Source organism: Vespa velutina, chromosome 21 (genome assembly GCF_912470025.1).
Source record: "Vespa velutina chromosome 21, iVesVel2.1, whole genome shotgun sequence".
Lineage (NCBI taxonomy): Eukaryota > Metazoa > Arthropoda > Insecta > Hymenoptera > Vespidae > Vespa > Vespa velutina.
Genome location: NC_062208.1, coordinates 4,005,040 through 4,018,567, shown reverse-complemented (window position 1 = coordinate 4,018,567; position 13,528 = coordinate 4,005,040). Strand labels below are relative to the sequence as shown.

Genomic DNA, 13,528 nt, shown 5'->3' with positions numbered 1-13,528 from the left:
TAATAATAACGATTCGAGTAGTCATAACCGCCTTCGCGCTTTTTTCTTCTCGTAGAAAGAGAACAAATTGCCCAAAGAACCGATAACGAGCGCTGATCTCTCGATTGTGTTGCCCTTACTACTCTCTCGATGCCGACTTATTGTCGTAAGTAGAAATAACGAATATCGCACAACAAATCCTAATCTAGTCTCCGAGTGTTGCTCACGTATTCATCAATAAGTATCGTGTAAACGATTACAAGTGAATTTGTCATTATTGTCGACACATCGCATAAGGAAATCAATTAATACATCAACAATGTCTCAGTCGTAATACTACGTTTGTATTTTTTTTCTATTTTTTTCTGCTTTTTGTTTTTTTTTTCTTTTCTTGTTTTTTTTTTTTTTTTTACTTTTTTCCTTTTGATTCTTTTTTTTTTGTTTTCTTTTGTATTTTGTTTTTTTTTGTTTTTTTTTTGTTTTTTTTGTTTTTGTTTTTTGTCTTTTTCTTTCAAGAGACAGAGATTCTTCTCTGTCTATAAATATCTATCCCACATGTACCTTGTTTTGTTCTTATCCTTTAACCAAACGCACGATCAAATAAAACCTTTCGAAATGTTCTTAATTTACGATGGATACGTTTGCAAATAGATACGTGCCGGAAAATAGTCACAATTCTAAAATGTAGAAATCAAACGACATTTATCTTATTAAATGCTTACACATAGGCTATATTAATGGGTATGCAACGTTTCTCGTAAAGCTCTCGTCAACTTTAATTAACGTTCCTAACACGATTATTAGCTTTGCTCGCCCGTATTGTCCCCATATTGTCCCCAATTTAATATAATTATTATAGCCGTTACTCACAATAATTATTACGAAACGATGCGTATTCTTCTATAAACTCGTTCGCTTACGCACTTTCTCTCTTTTCTTTAAATACGAATGTACGAACAGTAATAATAATAACAATAATGATAACAATGGGTTTATATACCTATCATGTGTTCGTGTGTATGCGTATATAATAAGAATTTTTCATTTCATTAGATTTACACGTATATCGATATCTATATATGTATCTGTCGTCTTAAAAAGGTCTCGCATAAATTGACTAATTCATCGGGCAACGAAAAAGATGCCGCTCGATAATTGGTTTCACACTTATTTCCTCCTTATCATCGATACACGATGTGTATTATTACGATTCGTCCCTAGTGAAACTATGGAAATAGATGATCGATCCATTCAATTTTCCACATAATCTCATATTTTCTCTCGTTTCTTTTCATAACTTGTGGTCAAAAACGATCATAATAATGCTAATGTATATGTGTATACGTTATGTAAGTAAGTACGCTGCAGTAAACTCAGAACGTGACATCATTTCAAGAGTGAGGAAAAAAGAGAGAAAAGAAAGAAAGAAAGAAAGAAAGAAAGAAAGAAAGAGAAAAATTCATCGGTACCGTCAGTTTCATCGAGTGACTATCGAAGCAAGTTTCTTTTTTATCTAACGAATTAACACGATAATGTAACGCCAGAAATTCACATTACAGGTACTTAGTAAACACCCTGCATATATACATGTTATTACAGTACATGATCTCGTGTATATGTATAATAGGTAGAAGAGGAGCATGTATATATTCATATACCTATAATATCAATAGATGATAGAAATACATCTAAACCATGTATAATGTAACATATATTTTTTCTTAATTTCACGATTAAAACTTTATCGATTTACTTTCAATTTACTTTCGTCGTTTCACTTTGTTTTCTCTTCTATCTTGTCTGTCTTTTGTTAATCAATAGTACTTTCATCGAGTTTTATCTTACGACGCTATTACTTTCAATAATATTATCACTTTCTTGCGGATACTTTCATTCGAATGTCACGATTCACGCAATTTTCGACGGGAAAATTCTCCTAATATCCGTATCGATTGAATAAATCCTTTTCTAATTTATTGCTATATTTCTACAATCACGAGACGACCTTGTTTCGTCTTTTAAAGAGAAATAGATAGATAGATAGATAGATAGATAGACAGAGAAAATATTTATATATATACATACATACATATATATATATATATATATATATATATATATATACATATATATATAGAGAGAGAGAGGGGGGGGGGAGGGCGGAGGGGAGGGAAGGAGAGAGAGAAAACTAAATGAATAACATAGGGAAAGATTTGGTGCCGCATTTGCAAGAAATTCCGACTTTCTTCCTTTCATTTTTCTTGAAATTTCGCCGAATTAGGTGCATCTAGGCATTTTTTCATATTCGCGTAAACACTAGCGCATACCTATGGGTATGTTCTCTATTCAATTATTGTCGTAAAATGATGCTTATTGTCGGCAAAAAGATTCTTATTGTCTTCGCTTTTGCCTGTACATAGGGTACGCAAGTGCTTGTACACAAGCACCGTTTTTTTCGATTTTCAATAACTAACTAAAAAAAGAGATCTTCTTCTCTTTTTCTTAATATTCTTTATCATTAACGACTTCTTCATATCTTCGTCATATCAATGATTTGAGATTAAACTCTTCGTAAAATTTTTCTAAGCTAACAAAAGTTTCTAATATTGTCTCGTTTACTTTCATTAATTATTTCTCGTTGCATTCGCAATAGCGAATGACTCTCTGGAAGAAGTTTTTTTTCTTAGATAGGAGAATTCGAATCGATTCTCCATCTCTCTTTTTTTTTTCTCGGAGAGCGTCGTTTAAACGTCGCTTTTTCGTTTTGTTTTGGTTTTTTCTTGTTCTTTTTTTTTCTTTTGTTTTTTTTTTTTTGTTTTTGTTTTTTTTTGTTTGTTTTTTTTTTTGTTTTTTTTTTCATTTTTTTTCCATTTTCTTTGGAAACAAATACGTGTCGGCCTCTCATTACGTCGCGTTTTTGCGCCGACGGGCGAATGCGCAAGATGAAGACACTCAAGCGGGGATTAACAAATGAAACAAAGATGAATAAACATTCGGAGACGGAAGAATACTTTCCTCGGTCAGCTCCATCCTCCCATTTCTTTTTCTTTTCTCGTACTTTCATTATGCGAATAGCGCGAAGAAATCAATTTCAATTCCATTGATCCTGCGTAACGTCGTGCGTATAATCGTCTCTGGCAGGCGGTTGGACCAAAGTCGCGTTTAGATCCGTCGCGAACGGATTCGTCGAGTGAAATGGATTGTTACTGTTTGTCTCCGTCGATCCGTAATTTATAACGGGTGTCTTATCTTGTTGTTGCCCGTACGTATGATCGGCGATCATCGACGATTGAGAATAATTGTTCCAATCGTCGGCGGCATCGCCGAGGGACGGTTGTTTCTGAAATATAGGTAATACCTTAAATAGAGCTAGTTGTGAACTGATGTAAACGTCAATGGCGTTAAAGCTCACAATAAATTCGGACTGCATCGTCGCCGGGGCCGGTGGTACAGCAGGTGGTTTCGCCTGACTAAGCTCGTCCATAGGATTCCAACTCTTCTGTTCTTCGATCGTGGAATCGGCCCAGGGTTGCAATTCACCGGAACAAAATATCCCGTAAAATATGACACCGAAGAAATGAACGCAGGCGGCAATGATGAATACGTTTCTCCACTCTTCGGCAGCCTAAAACATTCGTTTATAATATAGATTCTAGATCTTACTTTCGTTTCCGTAAATGTTACACTCCTCGCATCGCAGATGCGACTGCATCTTTGAATATAGTCGATATGATCGTGCTTTACTCGCCTTATTTTTCGTGATGTAATCGACGAAAAACGGTACCAGAAGGCCGGCTATCGTACCTATGCCGTTTGACATGCCCATCAGGATGCTCGCGTATTTCGGTGCGATGTCCAAATGATTAACGTTGAAGCCGGAAATGGCGAAGCCACTGCAGGCAACGCCAAAAATGAGAGCAAAATTCGCCGCCGTAGCGTCCTTGTGCATGGTTGCGTTCGCAACTACCAAGAAAAAGATAGCCTCCATGCCGAAGCCGCCGCAATTGAAGAGCTTCCTAACGTTGGTCGTCGACATGATGCCACGTCTACGAAGATAATCGGCCAACAAACCCCCGCACGGGACGATAAATGTCATCATCAAGTGTGGGATCGAACCGACCATGCCAGTCTGATAAAAGAAGAACAAAATATCTTCGATTGGCCGATATGTTTGTTCGTTATCGAATAACGAGAAAAAGGAAAAAATTGAAGAAAATCAATGTACGAGGACGACAACGACGACGACGACGACGACGACGACGAAAAAATAAAAGAAGCTTTGCGATCCTACTTGTTCCAATTAAAATATTTGCGTTTACTCTTTCTTTAGGCTCTTTAATTAAACGAATTTATGGATATTGCGCCACATATAAGTTTGAAAATAGAGAAAAGCGTTAATAATAACTCGTAGATACTTCGACGAGAGAGATATTGAAGGCCTCGTGTATGAAGCGAGCTTGAAAAAGGACCAAGAGGTAAAAGTTCCAGGATCTGCAAAAGTTGGCGACGATGATCGCGTGGACCGGCATCGACGTAAAAAATTTCTTCCATGGGGTCGTGGAGAACGTAGGTATCGGTGCCTGAACTTGCCCTTGACCCAACGAGTCCTCGATATATCGAAGCTCCTTCGCAGAGATCGAAGGATGCTTCGATGGTTTCTCAAAAGCCAACCAAAGCCAGAAACAGTACCAAATTAAACCGGCGATGCCTAAAATTATTATTTCGCCTAAGTTACGTCGACGGGATTCTTTGCCAATAGCAAAAAGTTTATTATCGAAAAGTTTACCGTAAAAGTAAAAGGACGCCGTCCAACCGAACCAATTGCTCAACAAACCGGAAAGCGGCATTCCTATTACCATCGCGGCGTACGATCCGCAAAATGCCAAGGTGGCCAGACGTGATCTTTCGAGTGGTGGCGCCCAAAATTTCCAAATACCATGACATGCTGGATATGTAACGCCCTGAAAAGAAAATCAAACTATCTTAATACCTTGATTAATTATCTATATGTCTCTATATATGTAAGCATATGAACTTGGAATGAATATCGTACCTCGACAAAACCTTTCAATGCTTGGACGATCATATCGACGATCGGATCGACCTTGAGAGCACCAGGCACGAGGAGATTCAGAAATGAAGATATCGCTATAGCCGCACCAAATATTCTATTTGCGGGGTAAAGGGAGGCTAGAAATCCACCCGGGACTTGAGTTATAAGATAACCCCAAAAGAAGGACGAGTCCATGGCACTTTCCGTGCCGACCGTCCAATTGAACTTTAATTGCTCGCCCTCTTCGGTCGTGTTCTTCATCACCAGTTTTGCCATTCCCATGTTACACCTCATGCCAAATGAGATGACGAATCCTGCAATCCGATCGTTTTCCTCTGTCGACGATACTTTTCGACGACTATAATACTATTTCTCCCGACCCTCCCCCCCCCCCAACCAACCAACCACCCACCCCTGCGAGAGATAGAGAGAGAGAGAGAGAAAAGTAATGGAAGGCTCACCTAAACAAGCCAATACGGCGACGGTGTATCTCTTAGACAAACAGGGTAATTCCGGTTTGCAGTAAGTATCGATATGTCGTAAAGGTGGTCTTTCTGGTTCTGGAAGCGAATCGAAAGACGCTTGTCCACTGTATCCCCGCTCATCCTCGAATCCTCTGTTGTCTTTGCTTGCCTCTGGAGGCATTTCAAATTCCTCGTAGCCGGCATTACTCCTTCTGAATCTGTATCAATTGTATTAGAAGGAAATGTTACTTAGCGACGACGACGTCGAACGCAACGCATTTCATTTAAAATCTACAAACGATGCATTACCCAGAAAGTTTCTCCGATGCTTTAGACTTGAAGGAATTGAAGGCCATAAGACTCGCCGACGCGAATCCAGACATTTTACAATTATTGGCCTTGCTTCGGGACTTTTCGTCGTTGCGTTGTTTTATTCGGCAATCCCTGGAGTAGGCCAAGTCACATGATTTTTCCTTACGATACGAAATTCCCTGAAAGGATTTGCAACAACTTTGTTACACGCGGACTGAAAAATTGTCCTCTTTTTTTCTCACAACCGAAGATCTCTTAATCTACATCGTCTAGACACATGCATCTATCGAATAGAGAAAAATAAGACGGTCGACAGTTTTATAATTACTTGGAGAAAACAGATCAGGAAGAGGACTTTGGAGGATTATATCCTGTTTAATAGCTACTTCTACCCTATCGAACCACGTCCTTATATATATATATATATATATATATATATATATATATATATATACATATACATATCTTTCTATAGCTACATGCATACATACGTACATAGATATATATATATATATATATATATATATATATATACATATATAAGGGCGGAAAAGTACGAGAGTGTAGGGGTGTTTATTTGGAGTGGCAGTCTCTCCATCCCTAATCCCCGAACTCTCCGGGGAATCTATCTCGAAGGGAGCAGGATCGTGAAGAAAGAGAGAGAAATAAAACTCAGCCTTGTCTTACGGTCGTATTTTTCACTTAAACTCTCAGAGTTTTGTCCGCCCTATTTTCATTCCATCGCCATGCTTTGAACAATTCCTATTTCCATTCTATTCGTAGAATGTGAATTTTGAAATATTATATGATTCCTCGAAAGCGTAAACGGTAAATGATGCGTAAGCGAAATAAAGTATCGATTGCCACGTGAGAAATTACGTAATGGCTTGCTCGCGCGCGTACCAAATCGATGAATACGTTTTGTAAATCGAGACTGCTAGTCGTCCTGCTTTTGATAACAGCTAAAGAAAAAAGAACGTGGAACGAGAGGAGTCACGTGACGCGATGATCGAGGAACGATCTTCGAAATGGAGGTGTAAAGATTAAAAGGGTGCGCCAAGATGAGAGGAGATAAAGAAAGTTATAAAGGGCATCGAACACGAAAAAATGACAGTCGGATATTAAAACGGCACGTGACGAACAAAAGGCACAAAATGCACAGCACGTGTTAACGAATTAGGGTGGAACGACGTCGATGGGAAACGCTGACTCAACTCTTAAATGGACACTGAGCATCCTCCATGTCGATAATTACTCCCCAAAGTCTTTTTTTTCTTCTCGCTTTGATAGATTTTATCGATCTCTTTCGAAAGGGCGAACGATTCGATCGTCGGTGCCTAAAGCTCGCCTTTAATCGTCTTTTTTTATTTTTAATACACTGTTATCTTCTTGTTTTTTTTTTCTTTTTTTTTTTTTTTTTTTTTTTTTTTTTTTTTTCAGCGAATTTTTCGCGTAAATCATAGAATCTATCGTAACCTTCAGTCCCGCAAACCCCAATATAACCCCCCATGGTATATAGAATTTCTATCTCCGCAGATAGAAAGGGGGAGAGAGAGAGAGAGAGAGAGAGAGAAGTTACAATCTTTCGGAAGCTTCACTTACGATTATTCTTGATCGAAGAAAAAAGAGAAGAACGGATAAACGTATCGATCAATAGTTTTTCCAGGGAACGACTTTGGTTGATCCTAAAATCTTTCGAAAAAATCACTCAAGAGAATCACATCACCAAAAACGTATCACCACTCACATATAACTTGCAACGAAGAAAGACGTAATTTGAGAAGAGACAAGATTTCTGGTCCCTGATGGATGAAACGTGTTATACCCCACGAGATAATGGAAAATAAAAAGCAAGAGAATGTGGTAAAAAATTAAAATGGAAATTAGGAAGGGGGTAAAAATTTGATTCGAGAGAAAAAAAAGAAAAGGGAAAGACTCACCGATAATGAAATCCAGATATGATTACGAGCAGAGAATAGGATGATGCGGGGTACGCGACGGAGAACGTCGCTTAAGTCGTAGCTGCCACCACCGCCGCCGTCGACGTCTTCGTCGACGTCGTCCTCGTCCTTGTCGTGTTCGTCGTCGTCGCCGTCGTCGTCGTCGTCGTCGTCGTCGTCGTCGTCGTTGTCGTCGCTGTCGCCGTCGCCGTCGTCGTCGTCGTCGTCGTCGTCGTCGTCACCGTCGTCGTCGTCGTCGCGGTCGTCGCGGTGGTCGTCCTCGGCATCCTCGAAGAGTCGACTTGGAAAGACGTCGTCGGCGCATCACGACGAGGTCGTCCGATCCCATTGGCTGACGAGTTCGACGCATCGATATCACTGGCCAATAGAGTTTATCCATCGACCCCACTCGTAGCCACCCCAGGCGGAGCTTCTTCTACCCCACCTGCCCTTCGACCACCCACATTGCCATGGGAAAACCGTTTGCAACAACAAAACGGCACGCGCAAACAACCATAGTAATGGTATTAACGACGTTCAACGATCGTACCTTGGATCGAGCTCCAACTGTCTCTTCCTTCGCTTATTATTCGATCTAATAACGAATTTGATCAATTTCAATCGTGACTCGTGATTTTTTCGATATTTAATCCTTATCCATCGGTGATTAGCTTTCTCTATGATATTTGTCAAATATAACAAGGTCAAGCTCGAGGCTTTCTATCGAACATACGATATTGTCATAAATATATTTCTACCTTTCGCTATCTTAAAGTTACTATTTTACGTTGAACAATCGGTTGAGATCGAAGTGGTATAAGCAAAAGGATATTAACTAAGAGTTGAGACGAGATCGCAGCAAGCTCTCGTTGACAAATATTACGAGCCCTTGCCAATTAATTTCAACGTTTCTTTATGCAAAGAAACCGTAGGTCTCTCAAAAGGAAGATCGTCGTATTTTAATGAAAATATACGCGTTGGTCTTCTCTCTCTCTCTCTCTCTCTCTCTCTCTCTCTCCCTCTCTCTCTCTCTCTCTCTCTCTCCCGGAACGAAAAAATGCCTTCCGAACGGATTTATCTCAAGTCGTATATGGAACTCGTCATACTCCTCTCTAATTTCTCTTTATTATCTCGTTCTTAAAATTAAAGAAATAAATAAGACGAAGGAGCAAGGAGATTTTGCTTAACCGCTCGAGATAATATAATACAATATAATAGGTCGAAGGTCGTAAGTAAAGATATGTTTGGTGATCGACGAAATTAAGATGAGTCTTGTCTATCGGTGCGTTGGCTCAAATCCATCGCTAGACGTTAGAAGCCGACTCGCATTGTTACAAACAGAGGGTAAAGCGGTCGCGGCGTGGGCACCCTCTCCACGGTTGCCAGGAAATATCGATCTGCTCCAGAGGCTGCCTGCTGTTCTCTGAATGGTAGCTCTGTCATTCTTTATCCTCGCACCACCGGCAGTCCTATGACCCGAATAACTCGAATTTCACTATCTTCTCGTCCTCCTCGGACGAATAATATCGCGAATATTATTCCGTTGTATTCCCAATTCTACCCCGGTTCGTACGTACTGTCAATTCAGTTGTTTCTAAATCGATAGGATTGAAGAGTCGAGAGAAAAAAAAAAAAAAAAAAAAAAAAGAAAGAAAACTAAAACTAATATTCCCCGTCGTACGTACTCGATTGTATCATTAACAATTTTCCCTTCCATCCTCGAATAACGAGCAAGTTAATCAACCTCGTTCGTGCGAGGCCAAATAAGAATTTATTTTTTGGTTCTAACATCCTCCTCTTTCCCATTATCCAAAAAAGAATATCTAATGTTCTTACATAGGGCGACATATTGTTCCAATTTGTATCGAAAATCTAAACCAAGATCGCTGATAGGTTTCTCGTAATCGTTGACAAATCGTTCGTACGAAAAAAGTTCCTTTCTATTTTCGCATGACGTCTTTCGTATCTCCTTAGATTTTCTTCCACTTTCTACGTCCGTGAAATTTCTCTTCATCTCGGAAAGGAATCTCGTCGTGCCAACGAGATCGCGATTACGAGAACGAGACGTAAATCCGTCGACGAGTTTAATACTTCCTTTGTTCGATCGTCGTGGACCAATCGGTATATATAAATAATCCCGGCGAGTTGGCGATCCTTCTTTGAATTTCGATAGGGAATGGGCCGTCGATCGGCGATCTTTCGAGGAACGATCGTCGAAGGACGATCGTAAAGCGTAAATCGTAATACGATCGAAACAGTTTGGAGTTCGACCGTTTGTGAACGGAGACCCATCTTTCGTTCCTTTCCTATCTCTTCCATTTTCTCCCCTTCGATAAAGTTCCTTCCTCGACGGTCCTCCGGAGCGATCGGCGGTCCCCTCGACGTTTACCTCGGCTTTACCCCTCTGCATTAATCTTCGTAAATTAGCGCGGAGCATGTTTCTAAGCCGGCCAATGGATCTCCTCCCGCCGTAGAAACTCTTTGAGAACAAGTTCGAATCTCGAAAGCCAACGTAATTTTCTATTCTCGAGATCCATGGCTCGCCACTCGAAAGCTCCCTTCGCTTTCGATTGTAGAAACATTTCCTACAGGTACAAACGTACGGCAAACGATTCTTATATTTTCCCACGAGGAAGCGTTTCTCGCAATTGCTTTCTAAAAATCCACCCTCCTTTTTCCTCCTCGGCATTTTAAGAGTCGTTCTCGACGACTCTTTATCGCGAAGTCGCCCTTCTTTTACTTTCGTTCGCGATCCCTTCCTTCTATCGTTGCCACCGGCGGCAACGATAACGGTCGAACTAGCGTTCGCGCAATACCTCGTTCTCGACGTTTGAATCGACAACGATACAAAGTCCCTATGATCCTCCCTATGGTTTTCTCTTTTTTCGATCGGACAGAGTTGAGCCCCGCGATCTTGCTCCCTTCGAATATCCTTTTCACCAATCATGGATGAATTCTCCGCTCGTTCGATCTCGTCTCCCAACGCACCTTGAAGCTTTTCCTCGCCTTTTCGTCCCGCGTACGAAAATGAAGAAACTTTCGAACGACAGGAACATCTCGAGTCGCAATCGAGGTTCGCTACTTCTTTAGAAAGTAATACTTCTTTCCTTCTCGTTAAACTGTCCATGCTCATCGAACTGCTAATAACGATTTCTTCCTTTTCATCTCTCGTCTCGACCGTACGAACGATCTCATCTTTGTTTACCAAACTGCAAAGCGTTCGGGCGCAAACGTCTTCGCTCAATTCCTCTTCCTCTTCCTCTTCCTCTTCCTCTTCCTCTTCCTCTTCCTCTTCCTCTTTCTTCGATGACTTTGTCAAATTCAACGTGTCATCCTTGTTCTTGGAAATATTCGACGAACAAGGATTGAAAATATTCGCATTTTCGTCGATCGACCGATGATGGGACAGGACGATCGGAGGCTCGCAAGAAGGACGACAGAAGACAGTTCGATCGAATAAAATTTCTTCGTTCGAAAGACACGTAGGATCAACAACGAGTCGTTTACTTGTCGTCGAACGCGTCAACGACGAATCGTCACTGATATTCTCCGTTAGGACCTTCCTTTTCCCTTTCACCTCATCATCCTCTACTTTTCCTTCGATCGATGAATCATCCTTTTCCTTTATATTCTCGTCGATGTTCAATATTATACCTTGGTCGATCGGGCCAATATCGCCTTTGGTAATAACCCCGACGTCACGCCTGTGCACGCTCTGACGGATCGGTACTCGGACTCGATTCGCAAACAAGAGACAGGACCTCGCCTCCTGACTTCTTCTACCTGTCAATTTGAAGGTGATGTAATCTTTACGAATGTCCAAAATCAAACGTAGCTCCACGATAGAAGTTTCGCTGAATATTTTTCGAACGACGTCGTTAAGGCAGGAACAAACGCTCAATATTCCAATTTCAAATTTTTTTTTAGTCGCGATCAGGCAGGATTCGCCTGAGAGGAGGAGAGTTGGATCGACCTTGAAAATCTCCCTCGTCACATGGTCGGCTTTAAAGGGCAAAGATAAACGACGTTGTCTTCTCATCCGTGGCTTTAACGACATCGAGCAACGACGGCAACAATGACAACGACGACGACGACGACGACGACGACGACGACGACGACGACGACGACGACGACGACGACGGTCCCACGGCACAAATAAACTTCGACATTTGTTCCCTTTGACTTTCCTATCGGCATTATTATCATTCCCATTCGCGTAGCATACCGCGTCGGACAAGTTGGAAGAATTTTCCAATCGACAGGAATAATGGTCCAGGGTTGATTCGAAGGTGCCCTGCGATTTCATACGTTCGTTACGATCGATTTTTTCGTTGCTAGGAGAATCATAAGTAGCTGCTCTTTTACAAGCACTTCCGTTCAACGGATAGATGAATCCTGCAGATGGTTTCTTACTTCCTAAAATAACTTCTGCCCTAAGATCAAGAGAAAAATCTTCTCGACTCTTTTCCTCCTCCTCTTTTTTTCTCATTTTTTCTCCTCCTCTTCTTCTTCTTCTTCCTTTCTCTAATAACCTGCCAATTCAAGGAAGAACTCTATTGAGATTGGTACACGTATCTTCGAAGAGAATATAATAATTATAAATAATAATGTCATGATTTTTGATCGAACAAAATAGCATTATAATTTGCTTTCACTCACACGCAATCTTTCTCACGATGTTCCCTCGAAAAATAAAAATTATTAAAGACGTTCGAATCGAAACCCAAGGCATCCAATTCTTGGCATATCTTGATCAATCTATTATTCAAAATGATCGAATTGACGAAGCAGCCAAGCAATCCGTCATTGAGTAAACATTTGATCGTGTACTTGATGATCTCCTCCATCGCGTCAACCTCCCACGATACCTACCACGAATCATTCCCAATGGATCTCTTCGGGTTACGAGGACGTACAAACGTTTCTTCACCCATGAAGATCGAAGCCCCATGAATTCATCGAATTCCTTTTTATCTTCTCGACTAATGATTTCACGCTCGTTAGATCTTCGGATCTGACACGGAGTTTCATTTACGGAGTGTATAATGTGAGGGGTCACTATTTTTTTCTTTCCTTGAAATTTTAACAATTGTCATAACGCGTACTCATCAAAATCGAGTTTCCTTTCTCAATTTTTCATCGAAAAGCGAAAAAGGAGAAAGCCATTTATTAGGAAACGTGATTTTCTAAATTGTTTCAACACGATGGAGGTGGAGGAGATCCTTTTGTCGGACGTCAATAATTGGATAATAGCGAGGAAAGGTTATCCTTTGACTCCTCCTTGCAGCCTAATATATTTCTATCGGCAAAATTAGTTGTCTGTCGTTGGAGAGATGTTATGTACGTACGATTGATCTTTCCCCATTATTCTATCCGATCGAGCAACATGCGGTGCTCCGAAGCTTGCACCGTTACCGCTGTGAAATTAAAACGTCCAACTGTAAATAATCGATACTCATTGTCGGATATCGATCAAGTACGGATTAGCGACTTTATTATTTTTAAGATATTTTATTCGTCGTTGGGAGAAAATACACATACATGCATCTTCTGGGCGCGAACGAAGATGAAATATATATCTGTACGCGTACACGCGTGATATCAAAGGGAATACGTACAGTATAATAAACTAGTTTCGGTCGAACCACCTGACTTTGTTAACTGACTTGCAGCGACAGCAAAATTCAGGGTCCACCGAATATGCTAATGTGTTTTACGTTAAGTGCTCCAACGCATTGGTGCGAGACCCTTGACGCGGCGGGATTCCAACAGGGGAGAGA

General features: G+C 40.7%; 1 protein-coding gene across 3 annotated transcripts; it reads right to left on the bottom strand.

Annotated features, from left to right (window-relative positions):
* Nucleotides 1-256: 256 nt before the first annotated feature.
* Nucleotides 257-7,996, bottom strand: LOC124956262 (vesicular glutamate transporter 1). 3 transcript variants are annotated; one of them, XM_047511801.1, is made up of 9 exons: nt 7,749-7,996; nt 5,806-6,006; nt 5,494-5,714; nt 5,033-5,346; nt 4,766-4,940; nt 4,395-4,687; nt 3,728-4,108; nt 3,392-3,604; nt 257-3,319 (listed from the first exon to the last, which is right to left on the bottom strand). In XM_047511801.1, the coding sequence occupies exons 2-9, from the start codon at nt 5,877-5,879 to the stop codon at nt 3,071-3,073; spliced, it is 1,920 nt and encodes a 639-aa protein (XP_047367757.1). In that variant the 5' UTR covers nt 5,880-6,006; nt 7,749-7,996; the 3' UTR covers nt 257-3,070. The 3 variants fall into 3 exon arrangements, with proteins under 3 accessions (XP_047367757.1, XP_047367755.1, XP_047367756.1); XM_047511799.1 differs by having other exon boundaries at nt 5,806-5,987; nt 7,749-7,995; XM_047511800.1 differs by lacking the exon at nt 7,749-7,996 and adding an exon at nt 7,411-7,586 and having other exon boundaries at nt 5,806-5,987.
* Nucleotides 7,997-13,528: the final 5,532 nt, after the last annotated feature.